This window comes from Phaseolus vulgaris, chromosome 8 (genome assembly GCF_051622355.1).
Source record: "Phaseolus vulgaris cultivar YP4 chromosome 8, ASM5162235v1, whole genome shotgun sequence".
Lineage (NCBI taxonomy): Eukaryota > Viridiplantae > Streptophyta > Magnoliopsida > Fabales > Fabaceae > Phaseolus > Phaseolus vulgaris.
This window is the reverse complement of record NC_143505.1, coordinates 9,282,906-9,303,153: the sequence shown is the minus strand read 5'-3', so window position 1 is coordinate 9,303,153 and position 20,248 is coordinate 9,282,906. Positions and strand designations below refer to the sequence as shown.

Sequence of the window (20,248 nt, the reverse complement as noted above, 5' to 3'; positions counted from 1 at the left end):
CTTAGCAAGTTGGGCTTCCACCTTCATTGCAAGATGAACTAAAGAGCCCAATGATGAATACTCTTGTAACTCAACAATGTCTTGAATATCCTTCCTAAGACCACTCACAAACCTAGCAATCATAGCTTCCTCACTTTCTTCTAATTCAATTTTAAGCACAAGCGTCTCAAGCTCCTTATAATATTCATCCACATTTAGGGTGCCTTGTTGAAACCGTTGGAGTCTCAACATGAGGTCTTTCCTAAAATGTGGGGGCACAAACCTAGCGCGCATATGATCCTTTAAAGAGTTCCAAGAGTCCACGGGAGGACCCTTGTGATAGATAATGTCCTTTACAATTCCATGTCACCATTTCATGGCATAATCACTAAACTCTAGGGTGGCTAGCTTAAGCTTATGCTCATCTTGGATCTCATGGATCTCAAATATTTGTTCACACTTAGCCTCCCAATCTAAATATACATTAGGATCACTAGAGCCATTAAAACAAGGAAGCTTGACCGAAGGAAGCCTAGACTTTGCATCTTGATAGAAGCCATTGCCGTAGTGTTGTCTTTCCCCTTGGTGATGATGTCTTTGTCCATGGACTTGGGGTGGAGTTCTCCTTCTCCTATGCTCATCTTCACGGCCAAAATCATTGGAAGAAGCTCTTGTTGAAGGTCTATGATGCTCATCATGGATTGAAGGAGATGGTCTAGCTTGTTGCACCTCCATCTTTTGCAATTTCTCCTCCAAGCGTCTAATGGTTCTTTGAGCTTCATGTAATTCACCAAGGATTGAAGCTTTGGAAGGAGAATTCTGCTTGTATGATGCATCACTTGAAAATCCAGCCATTTGGAATTAAAAACAGCAAACACACAAAAACAACAAACAAGTTAAGAAACAAAAAAAATTAGCAAAAACAGTGAGTGTGTCCAGCAAAAATGCTGAAGTGAAATGAAGCAGAAAAAGAGGTCACTCTCAAAGAAATAATGTCCTTGCACCAATCTGATCTTGAGGTCTTGGAATCCTCAAATGAAAGATGTCAAAGCAAGCACACCAATATCAAAAGCAACCACCACAAAACCAATGAAACAATAAAGACAAACAAGAAAAGGTATAAGCAAAGAAAGGTAATTGCAAAAGGAAAACTATATGTAAGACAAACTCAAAGAGTAAGGAATGAAAGACAATCAAGAAAATAAAGAACTCAATGAGAAAGTAGGCACACAAAAGAATACTTAAGGAAAAGCACTAGAGTAGATGAAGAAAACAAAAAATTTAGCTACTGGAAGATTTTTTTTTTATGCAAATTGTGCTTGATGTTCACTGATTTAACTGGAATGATGTAGAGCGAACTGGATTATGAAATTTAAACCACAGAAACTTCAAGATGTTAACTCAATAATGGCACTGGAATCACTTAAAAACAGTAAGGCAATTAATTGAGATAAATTTTTTAAAATCGCTGCCAGATTACCGTATTCTTTTCGGCAGAATTGTACACTTTTTTTATTTTATTTATCATTTTTTTGTGTACTTTGAATTTTTGAGTAATTCTTTTTTCTACTCTTTTCTAACACTTTGAATATCACAAATCCAGAATTTCAGAATTTTTCAGTGAGTAAATCAATTGCAATAAGAAAAAACAGTAAGCACTTTTTTTTTTCAGAAACAGAGGAATCCTAATAGGAATGAAAAAACAGAATTATGAACTAGCAAAGACATAATGGAAAATGATGTATTGGAACTTGTATAGGTCTAGAATACAAGTATGAACTCAAATCTAAAACAGAAAATGCACAAATGATCAATATCAATTCAGAAAATTATATGACACCAAAGCAAGAAACAATAAAATCAACAAAAGTACTACTAGAAGTGATGACAATTATGGAAAAACAAGACTAAGACAAAACTTGTATGGATTCAAAAAGGAAAATACTCAAACATATGATAGGCAAAAGAATTAAAACAGCAAGCAAACTCAAAATAAACCTAAAACAGAAACTTAAATTGCAAGAAAATTAAAGAGCTCTTGAAATTAAAGTGCTACACAACTCAAAAATTAAACAAGAACACACCTAAACTCTTGATACCACATGATGTGATTCCAATAGCATAGAAGAGAATGATTCTTGACATTCTTAGGAATCAACTTGAGTTGGACAAATGTTAGGCACTTTTTCTTAGAATTGGATCAATGTTCTAAGTCAAGAACTCACCAAAACTAGTACCAATTCCAAACTCATATGGAAGCTCCAATTATAGTCAAATTGAACCGAACAAAAAGGAACAAAAGCTAAGCAAACTGAAATAGAATGCTGGAAATTAAAAAGTACCGAACCAAAAGCTGGAAAAAAGAAGAAGAAAGATGAAGAACAGCAAGGAACACAAAAGAACCGAAGCAACACAATTAAAATCTGAAAATGCCGAACCAAAAACAACAAGGAAACAAGCTAAGACAAGGAAATAACAAAAGAAGAAAGGAAGGAGAAGAGAATGCTCATGAAGATGGAAGCAAGGTTGGATGATCACGCCACTAGAAGGATGGTTGCTCCTAGATGAGTGTGCTGCCGCCACTTGAGGACACCATGGATCCTTCAAGATAAGACTAGAGAAGAAGGCTCAAAAGCTCTCCAATGCTCACTCAAAATTTGAGTATAGTTTCTTTACTCTAAATTCCAATCTCAATTTTAAAAAGGGAGCACCTCTATTTATAGCCTAAGGTGCTGAAATGCAAGCTACACAAATTCAAATTTCCCTCCTAAACAAGTTCTAGAACCGGCACCAATTACAAGGCATGAGGAAGGTGTGACCTCTTCCTTCACTTTGGCACCTCCTATTCTACTCCTACACCTATCTACTAACGCACCCTCCCTCCTAAAGCTCCTAATTAAATCCTACAAGATGCTATAACAAAAGAGGTTTCTAATGTTTCCCTCTAAGCACCTTCAACCAAAGAAATTACAAAAAGAGAAAATAATTGTCCCCTAGCTCCTAAAGCTTTGAACATGCTTCTTGTAAGCCTTTGAGGTGGGCTTTGACCTCCATGGGCGTCCTCTATTTGTGCCTCTACCTCTTCTTGATCTTGTTGATTGGCCTCCATGTCCACTTGAGCTTGATCTCCATCAAACATTCTTAAAAATTGCCTTCAATATCATATCATTCCCATCAGAATTACAAAAAATCTCACTGTCACTGATGGAGATCAAGCTCAAGTGGACATGGAGGCCAATCATCAAGAACAAGAAGAGGTTGAGGCTCAAATGGAGGACGCTCATGGAGGTCAAAGCCCACCTCAAAGGCTTACAAGGAGCATGTTCAAAGCTTTAGGAGCTAATGGACGTTTGTTTTCTCTTTTTGTAATTTCTTTGTTTGAAGGTGCTTAGAGGGAAACATTAGAAACCTCTTTTGTTAAAGCATCTTTAGGTCTTTAGTTAGGAGTCTTAGGGGGGGTGTGCGTTAGTAGAGAGGTGTAGGAGTAATAGGGAGGTGTCAAAGTGAGAGAGGAGGTCACACCTTCCTCATGCTTGGCGCCACTTTCATGTATTTGGGGGGAATTTTGAATTTAATTAGCTTTGCATTTCAGCACCTCTAGGCTATAAATTAAGGTGCTGCCTTTGTATTTTTCAGATCTGAATTTTGATTAGAGAAACTATACTCAATTTTTGAGAGAATTGGAGAGCTTTGTGCCTTCCTCACTTAGTCTTATCTTGAGAGTCCAATGGTTACCTCAAGTGGCGGCTTGCACACTCATCTTGGAGTCACCATCCTCTAAGTGGCGTGATCATCCAACCATTCCTCCATCTTCATGAGCTTTCTCTTCTCCTTCCTTCCTTCTCTTTTTATGTTCATGTCTTAGCTTGCTTCCTTTGTTTTTCAGTTCGGCATTTTCAGTTCATATGTGCTTTGCTTCGGTTCATTTGCTTCTTTGCTGTCCTTCATTGTTTCTTCTTCATTTCTAACCTTTTTGTTCGGTGCAATTCTGTTCTTGTGTTGTTTGTTCGGTGCCTTTGCCTTTTCTTCCATTTTGTTCGGTTCAATTTGACAATACATAGAACTTCCATATGAGTTTGGGTTTTGATACTAGTCTTGGTGAGTTCTTGATCATAGAACCTTGATCCAATTCTATCTTAAAGTGCCTATCTCATATCCAACTCAAGATGATTCCTAAGAATGTCAAGAATCATTCATATTGTGCTATTGGAATCATATAAGTCACATTCTCACTCAATGTCACATATATGTAGCATGCATGTTAATAGACATGTCTTAATAAAACATTTTCGTAAAATTAAATATTGAGTGACATTACACATGCATATACAACAAGGTAGTATGAAAGAATCTCCACCATCTAACAGTAATAAAATTAGTTGAACAGATATTAATTTTAACATTTCAATAATTTGCAAATCAAGAAACTCTACAAAAGAAGGTTAAGGTTATTTGGCAAAACTGTTTGAAAAAATAATTAAAAAATAAAAATTAGCTTCAAATTAAAACTTTGTAGTTGAGAGTTGTTAAGTAAACTTATTATATTATGAACGTTTGATAAACTTATATGTTAAAGTAGTTGATAAATATAATTGATATATTAATTTATTTTTTTTAATTTTTATTTATAAGCAAGTAATTTTAAATGTATTTTACCTTCAATTAGTATATAGTTGTTATATTGTTTATTCTATTATGCATCTTAGGCTGTCTTTTTTAATTAAATTTAAAATAAATAAAATACATAACTCTAAATAGATACCATACATTTATTATGTTAATTAATATAATGGCTAGAAAGTGTAATATAAAAAAATGATCATCTTTGAATATCTTGATGTTTAATATCAAAATAATAAAATATTATTACAAATAATATAATAATTGAAATGAATATGTAACATAAAATATATAAAAAAAAACTAATTTTTCTTTATTATTATGAAGATTTTATATAATAAAAGCTACAAATAGAAAATATCTTATATTAAAATAATATAATTTCATTTTAGTTGTGAAAAAAAGAAACAAAAATATATAAAAAAAATATCTTTTAATAAATAGTTTAAAGAGAATAGATATAAAAATTAAAAACTAACCATTTTAGAAAATACTATTTTAAGTTGTGTCTCAAAAACATTATAAGTTAATGGCAAAAAAAAACTTATTTACTAAACCTTGATATTAAAATTAGACCAAATTTTCAGTTACTAAAAATTATTATCATATCATTTATAGCCGCATAAAGGGAGGCACATTAATATTGTGTTTACCCAGTTCTTCATAAATGGTATTAAGCATTTATATGTTTTTCATTTTAAGATATTGTTAAGTACTTTTTACTATCTAATTCTTAAGGTACAAACACCTGAGAAATTTCTTAGAACTTTTTTTTTTCAATACAATTTTTATTTGTGTTCACACTTTTCGCTTCAGTGAATAACATTATAAAGGTGATATAATTATGTTTCGTTTTCAAATCTTAAATAATTTAAGTTAAATTTAGTATCTCTGAAATAATACTATAAATATTAAAATTAAAACCCTAATATCCAAAAAAAAATCATAAAAATTTTTTAATCTTTGAAAATTCACTTCTAATTCAGATAAACTTCATCGAACTTCAAAATTTTATCATAATCTACTATAATTATATATACCTTTTGAAAATCTTTCAAAATTTTAAAAATCCATTTTAAATAAAATGAAAAATTTATCTCTAACTATCAATAAAATACTACAAGTGATCATAAATTACTGTTTGTTTCATGATGTCCAATATTTAAATTTTATTTACATTAACCATACATAATCATTAAAAACTCTCTCTCTCTCTCTCTATTTCTCATTAATATATATATATATATATATATATGATAAAAGCACTAGATAACGGATTACAAAATTGATAAACCAAAAACTTACAAGAAGCACAAGATAGTACACGTTCTTATAGGAGGAGAAAAAAGAATTGTTGATCTTGTTTGACACTGCGGTTGCACGCTGAGCGTGAATCTGAGTGAAGTGAGTTTCACCTCCGAAAAAGGCTCTGAAACTGATGCTACGCAATTTGCCTGCTACATTGTTCATGCAACTAGGTGTAAATTGGGAGGTGTAGGGTGGGTGGGAATATGTGTTGTATATGAATATAGAGTAGGATAAAGAATCTTTTGTATGACTGTATCACCAGTTTTCCTATTCATTACATAGGTGAATAACTTGTTACAGAACTTTTCATTCTGTGCTAAATTTCAAGAATCACTCCAACTATCTGCATCATCATCTTCATCACTTCCAGCCAATGCCTAATTCAATAATTAGCATTAGCTTAGTTAGTTGGTGCTGGGAGAAGGGTTTGAGGAGCAAACGCTTGTTACAGTAAACAGAGTGAGAGACAGACCTGACGAATTGCATTTGCTTTTTCCAGGATGGCAGCAACCCTCAAGTTCGTTTTCGGACCCCAAATGCTGGGTGGTCGGTTCACCGCAGCCGGCCTCAAGTTGAAGGACTGACAAAAAATGTATACACATTTAAAATTTAAAATGTATATACAAAAGTACGAACATCATGAATAATAAGATAAAAGTTCCTAGCTCTAACCTTAGTTCTTATAATTTCTAACAGTGAGTCTCTTTCATCTCCCTTTGCTGCTCTGGGGGGCATCACCCTTTCAGTAACTTTCCTCAACTGCAGTGATTCAAAGGCAGTGTGTCATGCAAGGATTTTAAGACTACATAAAGGGTAAGAGAACAAGAAAACTGTCATTACCCTGCTTTTGTCAAGAGCAGCTACAGGATCAATTACAGGATCTTGGGGAAGAGGACGCTTATTCTTTGGTTTTCCATCTGGCATCTCAGTCCGAGCAGATGTATCCAATGGAGACGCCATTTCTCCATCTGAAGGCAGCATACTGTGATTTGAGTGCTCAATTCCTGGACTGGGAGGGGACACGGGTGAGATTGAAGTATCTTCTTGTATCCTCCCTTCCAGATTAAGTGAAGACTGCTTAGGAATTTTAACTTCTAAACTGGTCCCTTCCATTAACAGTCTCGGAGTTTGTGCTGGTTTCTCTTTTGGAGAAAGGGGAACATCTTCATGTAGCACCAAATGCAATTCTCCAGGTCTATCCATTTTAACTGCTAAGCTGTCACCTTCCGTTAACTGACTTGGAGATTGTGTTGGTTTTTCTTGCTGAAAAATAGGATCAGCCTCAGAAATAGCACACACAGCAGGCAGCGTTGATGAGTATGGATTTGAATTCAATGTTTTTTCTCCCTCCGAAGCAACAATATAGCCAAGTGGAGGCCTGTCCCGGAATGCTAAGAAAGGGTTTTGTATCTGGCTTTGCTCTGCTACCAGGAAATTATATTGACCATTTGCTTCATTTAACATTACAGGAAATTGAAAAGGAATAGCAACAGGATTCTCTGAAATTCCCGCAGAAACCCCAGAAGAATGTTGATACTTATTGCTTTGCATAGCCATGACAGGTAAAAATAGATTCTGATATGGCAGGGTTTCTTTCTCAGAAGTAAATAAACCAAATTGAGACTTATCATCAGGTTTATTTGGCTGTATTGGTTGGAGTGAGGCTAGACTTGCTTCTTCTCTCTGTGTAACCAGGGAAGCATGTTGAACCTTGCCCGTTCTCCATTGCATTGGAGGCAGAGGGGGCATAGGTGCCATCTCCTCAAGATGTTTTTTAGTTGCCTTGCGTATGAAGTCAGAAATAAGTGGTTCTGATGGATCCATGACATGTTTTGTTGGGTTAATTCGTTGATCAGATGACCTTCGAGGGTCTTGGTCCAAACAAACAGGCACTGTTTTCAGGTCATTGATCGAAGAGCTATATTGGATTTTCTCAAGAGATGAATGCTCAATATTATTCCACATTCCAGAATCAGGAGGATAGCATGGAACTGATCTGTTCATGTCTGATGGAAATTCAGTAGAAGCAATATCTACTTGATCCACTACCTTCTGGGCTGCTAATTCTGTCAAAGATTCTCTATTATCCACCTCATTAACTATCATCTCCTTCTCATGAGGATCTGCTAAAATAGAAAGAGATTCTTCCAACTTTGTAAGGTTACTCATTGGAGATGATATTACATCAGAAGACGGGGGTTCAATATGACCATCATCTTCAACTACATCCAAACTGCAGGTGGATACACTTATTTCTTCTTCACCGAATAACCTTGGCGCCTCTTCAAAATTTCCTTGCTGATCAGGATGCGGAACTTCAATTTCTGCTAAATCTGGTTTGTTTCCGTGTGTAAAATCTAAGCATGGCTCCTTTGTAAAACTACACTTAGGTGTAATCTCTGCAGCAGGAAGCAGATCTTCTGAGTTCAATTGGGTAGCTATATTATCGTCCTCAGATTTTAAATCTCGGCCATCAAGCAACAGCTTAGTACCTGGATTCAGGTCTACTTCCACTGCTGGGCAAATTGGATCCTCCCCATGAATATCAACATCTTCACTAACCAACATTTCAGAAGAGTATTCATTAGGAGATTCTTCCTGCATAACTTCAATCTCAGAATGATCACCACATTCACCTTCATGAGCTAAGTTTAATTCATTAGAAACTTGTAACAGAGCATTATAATGGACATAAGGATCACAGACATTCAAATTGTTTGAAGGATTGTTATCAAAGGAAACCACTGGGCAAGCATCATCTCTTATTGGGTAGAGAGTATCAGGTCTGGCCACTATAGATTCAACAAGACACTCCTTTTCTTCATCATCTTCTATTCTTAAATGAAGTTCAGGGCCAGATGGTGTTTCATCTGATTGACTCTGTGCAGGTAGGGATGCTGGTGATGCAGCCCCAAGATCATAAGACACCGATGAATGTCCGGAATCTATCAGACCAGCAGTGACTGGTATAGAATCAGAAATCGCTTCACGCCGAACATGAGCATCATCATGCATGACAAACTCACGACAATAAGTCGTTTGCAACTCATAAGTTGGGAGAAACTGGTTGGATGGCATATCTTCAATCTGCGATGTGGAGTTTCCCATAGATTGAAAATCTGAAAACTGCACTTGTGATTGAGAATGTTCCACATTTCTAACTCTTGTGAATGAACAATTATCATCGGATTCCCAGGAGGTTCCAGTTGAAGGAGAATCTAACAACAGACCTTGCCCTTCATTATGCTCTCCAATTCTATCTTGTTCAAAAGAACTAATTTCTTCAGAAGTTGAAGAGTCTCCAAATGATTGAGAATCTGAAAACTGAGCTTGCATTTGAGGCTCTCCTTTGCCACTTGAATCTGTTAAATTTTGAATATCTAATAAGCTATTCATAGGTCCATACTCATTATCTGTTTCCAATTCAGGCTCCATGGTAGCTAATGCATCCATATAATCATCAACCTCGCTAGTCACATCATCAGAGTGGTAGCTACATTCTCTTTTCTTTTCTTCATCAAAAACCAATTCTGCTTCATCAATTACCTTGAGATAATTCGAAGACATTTCCTCTGTTACACCACCCGAGATTTGTTCATTCACCTCCATAATATATCCACTTGTCTCCCTATCCATTTCTGTGTATGGGTTCAGTTCTAGTTCCTGCTCATTCTGTGTTGAACACAAGTTTTCATTTCCCAAAGACCTATTCAAGGAAGTAATGCTACTGATTTCAAGAGTTTTAATCCCACTTTGACTATCATCTAACACCAATTGCCCAGGCTGTGGAATTTCACATACCAGTTTATGATCAGGTGAGTGAATTTCCAGAATTTTCTCCATGTAACTTTTGTCAGTTTTTGCTTCAACTGCAGATCCATTCAACTGTTTCTTTTTCAACTTCACCAAACGAGCAGGATCACTAAAAGCATTCTCAATACGCTCCTCGAGAAACAACTCATGCAGTCTGCAATAATGATCGAATTTTGTGTCAATAAATAACCATTTAAAGACCTTGCATTTCTAAAACCAGAAGATAATTAATGTACCAAAATAAAATTATTGGAGCTCACTTTGCATGTGATGGTACAACTTCTGGGGTTTCACCATTCTGCAGTCGTGTTGCTTTCTTTTGCTGGATACAAGAAAAAAACTATATATAATATGTAATGAAAGTTGCAGATATTCAATTTTCCATAAATTGTTTTCTGTGCTATTTAAGTCTATTTTCCAGAAAATTGTGATATGAAGTTGTAGAATCAGCAATTAGTACCTTAATTTTACGAATTTTCTTTTCCCTTTGAACTTCTCCTGTTGCTGTTCCAGAGGAAGCAGACTTCACTGTAAAGAACGAGGGATCAGTATAACGCTTCAGACATGCCCCAGCCCCAGCAACATCAAACCTTTCAGGGCCAAAAGAAAAAAACACAAATTTCAAATATCTATAACAAAAGTTACTAAGTATAGTAGTAAATCCTCTATTTGTGCTTGAATTTGTTTCTAAGAATCTGGACACCATACTTGTCCAGAAGGAACAATCTTGGAGGACCACGACATTCTTCATATGAATCCATTATAAATCGAGGTAAGTCTCCTCGGGTAACAAGATTGTGTTCAGACCGAAGATTGGGATGCCATTCAATTCCTGCAATGCAGAAACATGTTAAAATTTGTCAACGGAACATTATCACCTATGGGTGAAATATTGGAGACACAAACAATAATCAAAAGGACTATACTGATTAATATAACCTCCATTTGTATAAATTGATGAATGATGAGTTAGTGACCGAAAATCTTTCTCAAGTGCTGGAACTTCAGCCTCGAGCTGTTGAACACGAGATATAAGACTGTGACCTCTTGCAGTAGTAGCCATTACCTCTTCATGCAAGTCATGGAACATCTCAGCAGCAAATCTGACAAAAAAGTACAGTTAAATGCAGAAAAATTAAAATAGTAGCAGAAAGAATTATATTTTAAAATTCTAAATATTGATGTGGAACACACTACAAAATGGAATTAAGTTTCTAATAATGGATTGCAAGGAAAAAAAATTACATGATTACTGCCACTCTTATGAGATACATAAATTTTCCTACCAGAAACATTTTAATAAAATCCACAAGATTAAGCTCCTGTTTGATAATTTTTTTTATTTTAAAACACTGGAAATGTCTGTTCACGTAGCTTCTTCATACAAACACTGTTTTTTTTCAAATTTATTTTCAATTTAATTGTTTTCAAAACTGAAAAACATAATTACCTACAGGCCGTCTCTGTTTTCGCTTTTGCTTTCTTAATTCTGGGAACAAGGAAACAGTTAATTCTATTTCTCATTCTCTAAAAGGTTTTCAAATTAATATTACGAAACATGTTTTTTCTTCTTATTTTGTTCTTCAAAACAGTTTTTTAAAACTATTTTAAAAATAAAAAACCAAAAAACAATCAACTAGGGCTTAAGCCACCTGGGCTCAGTTCACGATGGTTGTTGATAGATCCTAAGATTGACCCTCACTCCTTATCCATGAAAGAAAAAATCACAACATCCGTAATTCTAGCCAGCTTAAATATTACTTATTTTTTTCTGCAGTGATTTTAAAGAAAAATCTATAGATACCCAAAAGCATAATTCAAAAGCATAAACAGTCCAATCATATTTAAACCAAACAACTCCATTTCAGGCAAATCGAAAACCTCATTCCAGAAACTTAATCAAAGAGTTGTAATATACCCATCGTTCAATCAAACACCTACATAAAAGCCATCCAACATCTTTCCATCCTCCACCCAGAAATTAAAACAGTCTATGCAGGGCTTTTTTTTTCTCGCTTTTCATCCTTTAAAGAAAGTGGCAACTTACAAAGCAAGAAGAACCAAAAGCTAATGAAAATCAAGGAAAAAAACACACAAAAAACGACAAATTAAAACCAAAACGGAAACAAAATCCAAATCTAATCTCATGGATCAGATTCGACTACTAAAACACACAACACATAAATCAAACAACAACCACAAAGTATGTCAAAACGGAGAACAAAAAGAAAATCGATTCATTCACCAACTCCATCCACCCGAACCAGCTAACAAAGTTCCAAACAGACCAAAAATAAATAAATATAAAACTAGCTAAATTAAAGCTCCTTCCTCTAACAAACTCCATCGTCAACAACTGAACAACAATTAAATTTAAAATGTTTCATTAATGGAGATATTTCTTTCTTCAAACTCAGCAAGACTCCTTTAAACCCAGCGCGATAAAGGAAACCTTGAGCGCAACTGCAACTACTGAGCAACCACAAGATGGAAGAAGCAGTTACAGAAAGAGAAGTTAGAGAGAGAATGTGAACTGACTGAGCGAGGTCGCCGAGCTGGCGCAGAAAGCCTACGAGTCCGGCCATTGCAACAGCTTCCAGGAGCGCTTCGGAGTCATTGCTATCGGCGGCGCCGTACAGCTCCGGATCCGTCAGTGCGTGCGCACTCCGAATGTGGTGCCTGCAAAGTGGCATTCTCCAAGATAGTGCAATTGCGAAACCCTGGCGTTTTTTGATCTTCTCTCCGGCAGAGAGCTGCTTTTTCCGGTGGTTTTGCAGTGGGAATGAAAGAGACAAAGAGAAGAGAGAGACTTTAGTTTTTTTTTTTTACATTAAAAAAAATTGAATATGAATTATATACAAGGTGGAATGCGTGTAAGTTAGAGACGTGAAGAGGGTGATGGTGTCTGTTATGAGTGGAAGTGATATATTTATTTTCTATTTATTATTTTGCTGCGAAACGGTTAAAAATACAGTTAAAATACTTTATTTGTATTTCTCACTCTATTTACTCTCTACCTATATATTTATACAATTTAATATATAGAGTTTAATGGTTGAATAAATATATCAATAATATAAAAAAAAGTATTGATAATGTAACCTAAAGAAGAAAAAAAATGCTTATAGTGATTATATAAAAAAAATAAATCTGAGAGGGTGATGTAATAATGGTGTCACGTTTCTGATCTTTGGTAGAGCGCGCATTGTGGCGCTTATGATGCGGTAGGTAGTATTGGATCATGTTGCTTTTGGATTTCGTTACAATAATAATATAATAATGACAAATATTATTCACTTTATATAGAAATATTCATTAAATAATTAAAAATAATCATTTAAAAATATAATTTGTGATTTTTTTTAATACACTTTTAATTAGGGGGTGGTAAAGCGGGTCGGCCTACCTCGCATAGGCCCGCAAAATGCGGGCTGGTTTTCATGACCCGTCCCTCATGCGGGTTGGCCAGCGGGCTTGCGGATCAATCCGTTTTTTTTTGGAACGTAAAGGAGGAGTGGAGGCAGGTGTGCAGCAGCGAAGCGACAGTAGCGCACGACAGTTGCAGGCGAAGCCACGTGGAGTCGCAAGCAAAGCGAGCGACAACGCTGCAAAGGAAAGTGCGTGTGTTGTGAGCATTTTTGGACCTGCGTTGTGTTTGGAGTGAAAACATAGTTTTCTTTCACTCAAAGTTGTCACTCCTCCACTAGATCATTGTTGGCAAGTCAATTAATTATTTTTTTTTGTGGGCTACGGGCCAGTTCGCCCTGCCCCGCTGCTGATCCGTGCGGACCGTGGATTATATGGAGCAGACTAATGCGGGTCAGCGGATTGAAAACATCAGTCTGCCCCACAAGAAGTTTTAGATTAAGACTAATATTGACTTACTGTGTAAATCCCACACTAATTTGTGTTTTACTTCCTCTACTTGCTATGGTGATTAATCCAATGCCCATATCCATAAATTTTTTATAAGTATTCTGAAAAATAAAAAATAAAATAAATCGGTCTTATGTGTCCTTCTTAAGTATTTCTTTCTAATCTCAAAACAAATAATATTTTGAATTTTAAAGTTTAATTAATATATTTTTCATATACTTATACAGTCTGTTGAATTTAATGGTGTCCATTATTAGTATTGTAGATATCAATTATCACTGCATTTATGTTTTATAGTCCAAATACTAATGTTTCCCTTATATTACATTCTGAATTTATATGTATTGATTTTAAACATTTTAAGAAATTAAGGTAAACCTACACAATTTAAATTTATGGAAAATAATTAATATATTTTACTTTCGTTTTCTTATAAAGTGTTATATAAAAATAATTTATCTTAAACTTAAATATCAGTAAATTGATCTTACTATTAAATATTGTTTGGTTGTTTAAAATCGTCTCTTGCTTAATTTGTTTTTAGTTATTAATATGTTTGTCTTGAAAGCATTGAATGATAGCAAGATGACTTTTTTTTATAAAAAAACTATTATGTTAGGTATGAGAGACTATCAAGTTGATTGTTTTATATCATATTTTTATCTTTTTATGTTGTTAAGGAGAGTTATTTTATCTTAACATAGGTTAGACAATAGGCGGTTAGTCAATGAACTGTTAGTCAGTGGACGATCTTTTTTTCTTTATATAGTCATAGAGGATTATGAGATATATTTCAATGAAATAACACTTTTCTTTTTCTATCTCTTTTCTCTTTCCTTTTTCTTCTCTCACATTCGTCTCGCTATTCTGTCATAGAACATAGCAACTTAGTTTCTCTTCTTGTTGTGTTTTTCTGTTATCGTATCAAGAGCAAAAGAAGTTTTCTTCAAAACAGATCCTTTTCTTTCTTGACTCTTTATTTTTTTATTTCTTTCTACTTCATGGCAAATCTTTTTAAAAATTGTTTGTTTGATCCAAGCAAGAATCCTACCACTTGCCTTGTTCAACCCGTTCTTGATGGTAATAATTACTATTTGTGGAGTCAGTCCATGGTAATAATTACTCTGTCACTGAGGAGTTTGTTTTATAAAACATGGTTTCCCCTCACAAGACAACAAAAATGCTTTTTTTTTTTTCAAAAACAAAAAGGGTTGTGTTCACTGCGAGAGGAATGGTCATGCTGTGGAAGTCTTCTATAGGAAACATGGGTTTCCTCCTGGGTACAAATTCAATAATTTGAGACAAAGCATCAACAATGTTGAAGCTGTGTGAGAAAGCACTAAAGATGTTGTGTTGCATTTTTCTATGATATGATTTTAAACTCACGCAACAACAATATGAGATGCTCTTAGCTTTCATTTAGAAATTAGAATTTGATAACAATGTTGATTCAACACATATCAATCAATTTGGATCTGTCCTCACATCAATGGATCACAATTCCAATATCAATGGTAAGATTGAAGCTGAAATGTTCTTTGTTAATATCTTTGAGAAAAATATAAATTGGTGGATTATTGATTCGGGAGACAATGATATGTGTGTTTCTCCTTAAATATTTTTTTTGTCTTACCATACCATTGATCCTATTATTGTTAAATTGCCAACTAGAAAACAAATTAAGGCCACTCATAAAGGTATTGTAAAAATAACTGATAAATTATTCTTACAAGATGTTTTATGTATACCAAATTTTAGTTATAATTTGATTTGTAATCTTGAGCTCATCTTTTTTTCAAAATCTTGTACTATTTAGGATATGAAGACCAAAGAGAGATTAGTATAGTTGAAGTTGGGTTGTATGTTATAAGTTCTCAAAATAATCTTTCATGCTGCTTAAATACATAAAGATGTTGCTATAAGCTGTTATGAAGTCGAGTACAGAGCTCTTGTTACAACAACCTGTGAAATTCAATGATTGAGGTATCTTTTGAATGATATTTGTATCGTACATAAAGATTATGTTCTTCTATATTGTGGTAACAAGTCTGCTATTCAGATAACATCTAATCAAGTTATGCATGAGAGAACCAAACATATTGAGATCGATTGTCACATTATGCGTGCGAAAATCAACCAACAATAGTCTGCTGAAGATCTTGCTTATATCCTTCAAAAATCAATTAGTTGATATTCTCACAAAATATTTGCCTCCTACTAATTTCAACATCATTTGTTCCTAGTTGGGAGTGTTTAACTTGTACTCCGAGCTAGCGAGGGTCTCTTAACATAGGTTAGACGGTAGGTGGTTAGTCAATATGTGGTCTATTTTTCTTTATATAATCATAGATGACTGTAAGGTATAATTCAAGGAAATAATACTTTTCTTTTCCATCTCTTTTTTTTCTCTCACATTCACCTTGCTACTATGTCACATGACAGAACACAACTTAATTTTTCTTCTTGTTGCGTTGTTCAAACTTAGTATAAAAAATATTATTGTTCATGTTGATTTTTTTCATTAATTAATCATGGTTTATAGAAGTTAATTAGTTATAATAATTATTCTATATAAAAAAAATTATATTCACAATTTTGATTAACTTTCAAATGCCTTAGAAAAATTGTTAGTTGAGCAAGATGAAAAAGACTTTTGAGACCGAGAAGTAATTAACTCTTCAACTAAATCACATTACTTTTCTCTGTGTATGTTTTTCTTATTTTTCTTTGTTAACATTTTAACTGTGTGAATTACTTTATAGTAGACTATTGGAATGAGTTTGTTGAAATTATTTTCACTATAATCATTAAATATTATAATATAATTTAGTTTAATTTATTTAAATCATTATATAGTTAGTAGTTTTATCTAAATATTTTAAAATCTCAGTTGAGTATTATATGTGTACCCAAAGCATAATTATGAATGAAGAAGATTTTGAAGGTATATGAATAAATAGAAGAGGTAGGTGTACGATAGCATATTCACTTTCAACATCAAATGGAACACTTTTTTGGAGTAAAAGGAGACAATGTTGGAACTTGGGTATACCTGATTGTGACTCCAATTTATTATTCTGGAACTTATCTACTTCTCATGCTCTCAACTTATATTGTTTTGTTTACAGAGACAAGTTAGCAAACATAGGTTTGCCTTAAAAAAACATAAATTACAAAAATGTTGTACATTTTTTTAAACATAATTTCTTTTAATTGTTTTATAAGATAGAATCACTTTTAATTTAATTTTAGATAAGTGGCAGATATTTTATCATATAAGTAAAACCAATTGGTTTATTAAATTTCAAATAAGTATGATTAGAGAAATTGTGCGTTTGTTAAGGAAGAGCTTTTGACAACGTAGTTTGATCAGACATGAAAATTCGGCGTCCGTGTGGACCCAATGGGATAGTCCGTGTAATTATAGAAATCACTTTTTCTGCTTTTTTGTTTACTTTCCCTTTTTCGGTATTCAAAGCGTTATTTATTACTCTCTTTCTCTTGGTCATATTTACAAACAGAAAATAATTATGAACAATAAACAATTTCAGAAGATTAGACACTGACATTAACATTTTTTTTTTCTTTTTTTACTTTCAAGCTTGATCTTTACCCACCTTTAGATGTTAAGTTTTTAATTTGATTTGAAGGAAAAATTGGCCAATTAGTTAATTTTTTTTTTCTAATTCTCTATATCATAGGATAATCTCACTTATGAATATGTAGAAATCGATTACAAATCTTTCACAACATAAATATGTCTCACAATATCTATCTAAATATAGAGCCTAAATAATATTGTATAATATCTTGATCATACATTCAATATCCAAAAAATAAATGAAAATAAATGTCTACACATTATATTCTATGTTGTTATATCTATTATTTAAAGGTGGATAATTTCATAATGCCGCTTCTTTTTATTTATTTTATTTTTGAATGATATCTACCTGAATGTATATTTAAAAAGGGACGGTATGTTTATTAAATAAGAAGTAATTTCGTATAATAATAAATATACAATTAATAAATAGAACCTATATTTTATATACTAAATAGTCTCATTATTATAGATTAAGTATTACTATAGATTAATGTCACAATTGTTTTATTTTATAGTTATTACTCTATTATATAGTTATTACTCTAAGTATAACATCATTTATTACTTATAATCATAATATGTTGTAGAATTTTGTTCCTTATTTTAGAAGATCATTTTAAAGACTCTAAATGTGATAATAAGTAGTGAAAGATCAATAATTGTATTATCTTGTTTTTTTAAGGACATTTCGAAACAAAGACTTGTATGATGTCACTTAGGTAACACTACAAGCATAAGAAGAGAGAGAAATTCTCTCAAAGGCACCACCTAGAGAGATTCTCATCCAACCAATTCTTGAAGAGGCATAAATACTTCTTTTTCTGAGATCAAGACTGACTCATCTAAGACCTTTTTCGATCGAGTGGGATCAAGCTTAAATGTCTCATTGAGTTTTTTTGTGAAGAACACAGTCACTTTAGTGACACTGAATGACTTGTTAAGTTCGTTCATGGTACTGCAAACATAAGTACTAGTTTTCGGTCAATAGACGGGATTTGAATTGGTACGAGGTGGGAAGTTGTTTAAGATAAGCAACGCGCTTGCTTCGATGAATGAGGTTTGGGAAGTTGTTTGGATTGTAGTAGTTAACGAGGTTTGAAAGCATAGAAAAAGGGTAATTTTTAAAGGGAAATAGTAAATGTACTGGAAACTTTTGCTTTGTTTCAATTAAAGACTTAGTCATGAGTTACATCCAAGTCACAATTTGCGAATTTTTCCTTTTCTGATTGGTGCATAAATCCGTTGGTTTGTATGAGGATGATCCCATGACGTATTCATTTAAGTTGTATGACTATTTCCCCTAGATGTCTTCCTCTGGGTTAGCTAGGATAGTTCTGTTTAGGCAGACTTTGGAGTAAGTTTTGTGATCAAGATTATGGGTGGATTCATGTATAAGGGTTGAATCATCTCTAAAGTGATTCATATTTATTTATTTTTTATTACTGATAAAAAAAATAAACGTTCTAACACTGTAAGTTTGATTTTGAAGAAAAAAAAAAGTTAAAATTGATTAATTATACGAGGTATTGTAATTTTTGTTGATAAATAAATAAAAATCTTATTTAAGTTTCTTACATATAAACTATACGAATTAGTCTCTCAATAACAAAATGATACTCAATTTAGTGAGTTCTTAAAATTACAATTTAATAACAATGTAGTCTTAACAACGAAACCTATCACACTTTTTAAAATCAAAACTTTTATTAAAACTAAACAAACAGCATGTTCACAAACCTAATAAATAATTTAAAAACAATACTTCACAAATGGAGAAGTAATGAGAAAACATATATTTATCTTAATAAAAGTTGGTGATCGTGACACAATTTATATAATGATGTATATATTTTGAATGAATCTGTCCCCAAACAAAAAATAATGGTTAAGTTTCTTCCAATACATTTTTCTGGAAAATATTTACATACATTTTTTTTTTGTTTTCTCACTCTCTTCAAGTAATTCTCTGAACTTTGGAAAAAAAGATATGAAAAGGTTCGGTTTGGTTAGGTACATGTAAGATTGAAATTGGGAAAGTGCTTTTCAATACCATGAGAGAACTGTGGAAGCGCTTTTTTGGTACTTTCCCCCCACAAACTCTCCATCACATGATTAAAGCTTAAACAATTAGAACCCTTTATATATAATGTCTTGAGAAAGTCAAAATATATATTTTAAATTTATATATATATATATATATATATATATAATTGTGATTAATACATTAAAATAAATATATAATTTAATATGTTTATAATTATAAAAAAAATACATGTATAATTTTTTTTTTAGTTCTTTCAAATTCTTAGTAACTGAATACAAATAAAAAAGGACAAATTTATGATAAATAAGCTGGGCTTAAAATATATAATATAAAATTTCACTTTATATTCTTAAAAGGATTTTCATATAAAAAATAAAAACACTTAAATTAGTTAGAATGCAAAATTAAAAAAAAAATACATATAATTATTCAAATTCTTATATTTCAAACATCATGGATAGATAAAATATATTTTTGAGTAAAAAATAGTACAAGCTAATATATAAGAAATATTGTGCTATAAAGTTAATATTTCACTGTCAATTGATCAAGACAGAGTTATCTTTTTTTTTTCTTTTAGTATAGAATAAATAAAAAATGAGTAGAAACAATAAATTTATATTTTGCTATTTATATTTAAAAAATATAATAGAATGATATGAAAAAATAAAGAGAAAGAATGTAAAAAATATCTTAATTTAAATTTTTTGAAGGATCACGTCCTTCCCATAATCCTCCCAACATGCATACATGTATATATTTTTTAAAAAGCTATAAAATATAATTGTACTTAGTATTTATGTATGCACACCCTTCAATTGAATGCTTTTGGAGCACTTCTCCATCAAAATAGTGGGTGTTTAATCACTGGAGAGAGGGTGTCCCAGTTTTAATGATATAAAATTAAGCTCAACAGAATCAAGAAGATGTTGCACTCCTCTTTAATTGCATCTTTTCCTCAATCACTACTTTTTGCCCTAACACATGATTACAGATAAATG

The 20,248-nt window shown here is 32.7% G+C and overlaps 1 protein-coding gene across 4 annotated transcripts; it reads right to left on the bottom strand.

The window, feature by feature from the left end:
- Positions 1 to 5,672: 5,672 nt before the first annotated feature.
- SCAR2 (SCAR homolog 2) lies at positions 5,673 to 12,600 on the bottom strand. Of its 4 annotated transcripts, none has more exons than XM_068631673.2 (9): positions 12,259 to 12,600; positions 10,660 to 10,823; positions 10,429 to 10,552; positions 10,181 to 10,310; positions 9,981 to 10,042; positions 6,748 to 9,874; positions 6,580 to 6,666; positions 6,380 to 6,487; positions 5,673 to 6,284 (listed from the first exon to the last, which is right to left on the bottom strand). In XM_068631673.2, the coding sequence occupies exons 1-9, from the start codon at positions 12,411 to 12,413 to the stop codon at positions 6,231 to 6,233; spliced, it is 4,011 nt and encodes a 1,336-aa protein (XP_068487774.1). In that variant the 5' UTR covers positions 12,414 to 12,600; the 3' UTR covers positions 5,673 to 6,230. The 4 variants fall into 4 exon arrangements, with proteins under 4 accessions (XP_068487774.1, XP_090150666.1, XP_090150667.1 ...); XM_090294540.1 differs by having other exon boundaries at positions 9,981 to 10,060; positions 12,259 to 12,568; XM_090294541.1 differs by lacking the exon at positions 12,259 to 12,600 and having other exon boundaries at positions 9,981 to 10,060; positions 10,181 to 10,248; positions 10,660 to 10,798.
- Between the last annotated feature and the right edge of the window lie 7,648 nt (positions 12,601 to 20,248).

Bases quoted from the DNA above. Each gene is read 5' to 3' on its own strand.
- SCAR2 (XM_090294540.1), bottom strand. From the start codon at position 12,413: ATGCCACTTTGCAGGCACCACATTCGGAGTGCGCACGCACTGACGGAT. The intron at 10,824-12,258 runs GTCAGTTCACAT...CTTTTTTGTCAG, and splicing joins CAGCTCGGCGACCTCGCTCA to ATTTGCTGCTGAGATGTTCC. The intron at 6,285-6,379 runs GTCTGTCTCTCA...TTATTGAATTAG, and splicing joins AAGCAAATGCAATTCGTCAG to GCATTGGCTGGAAGTGATGA.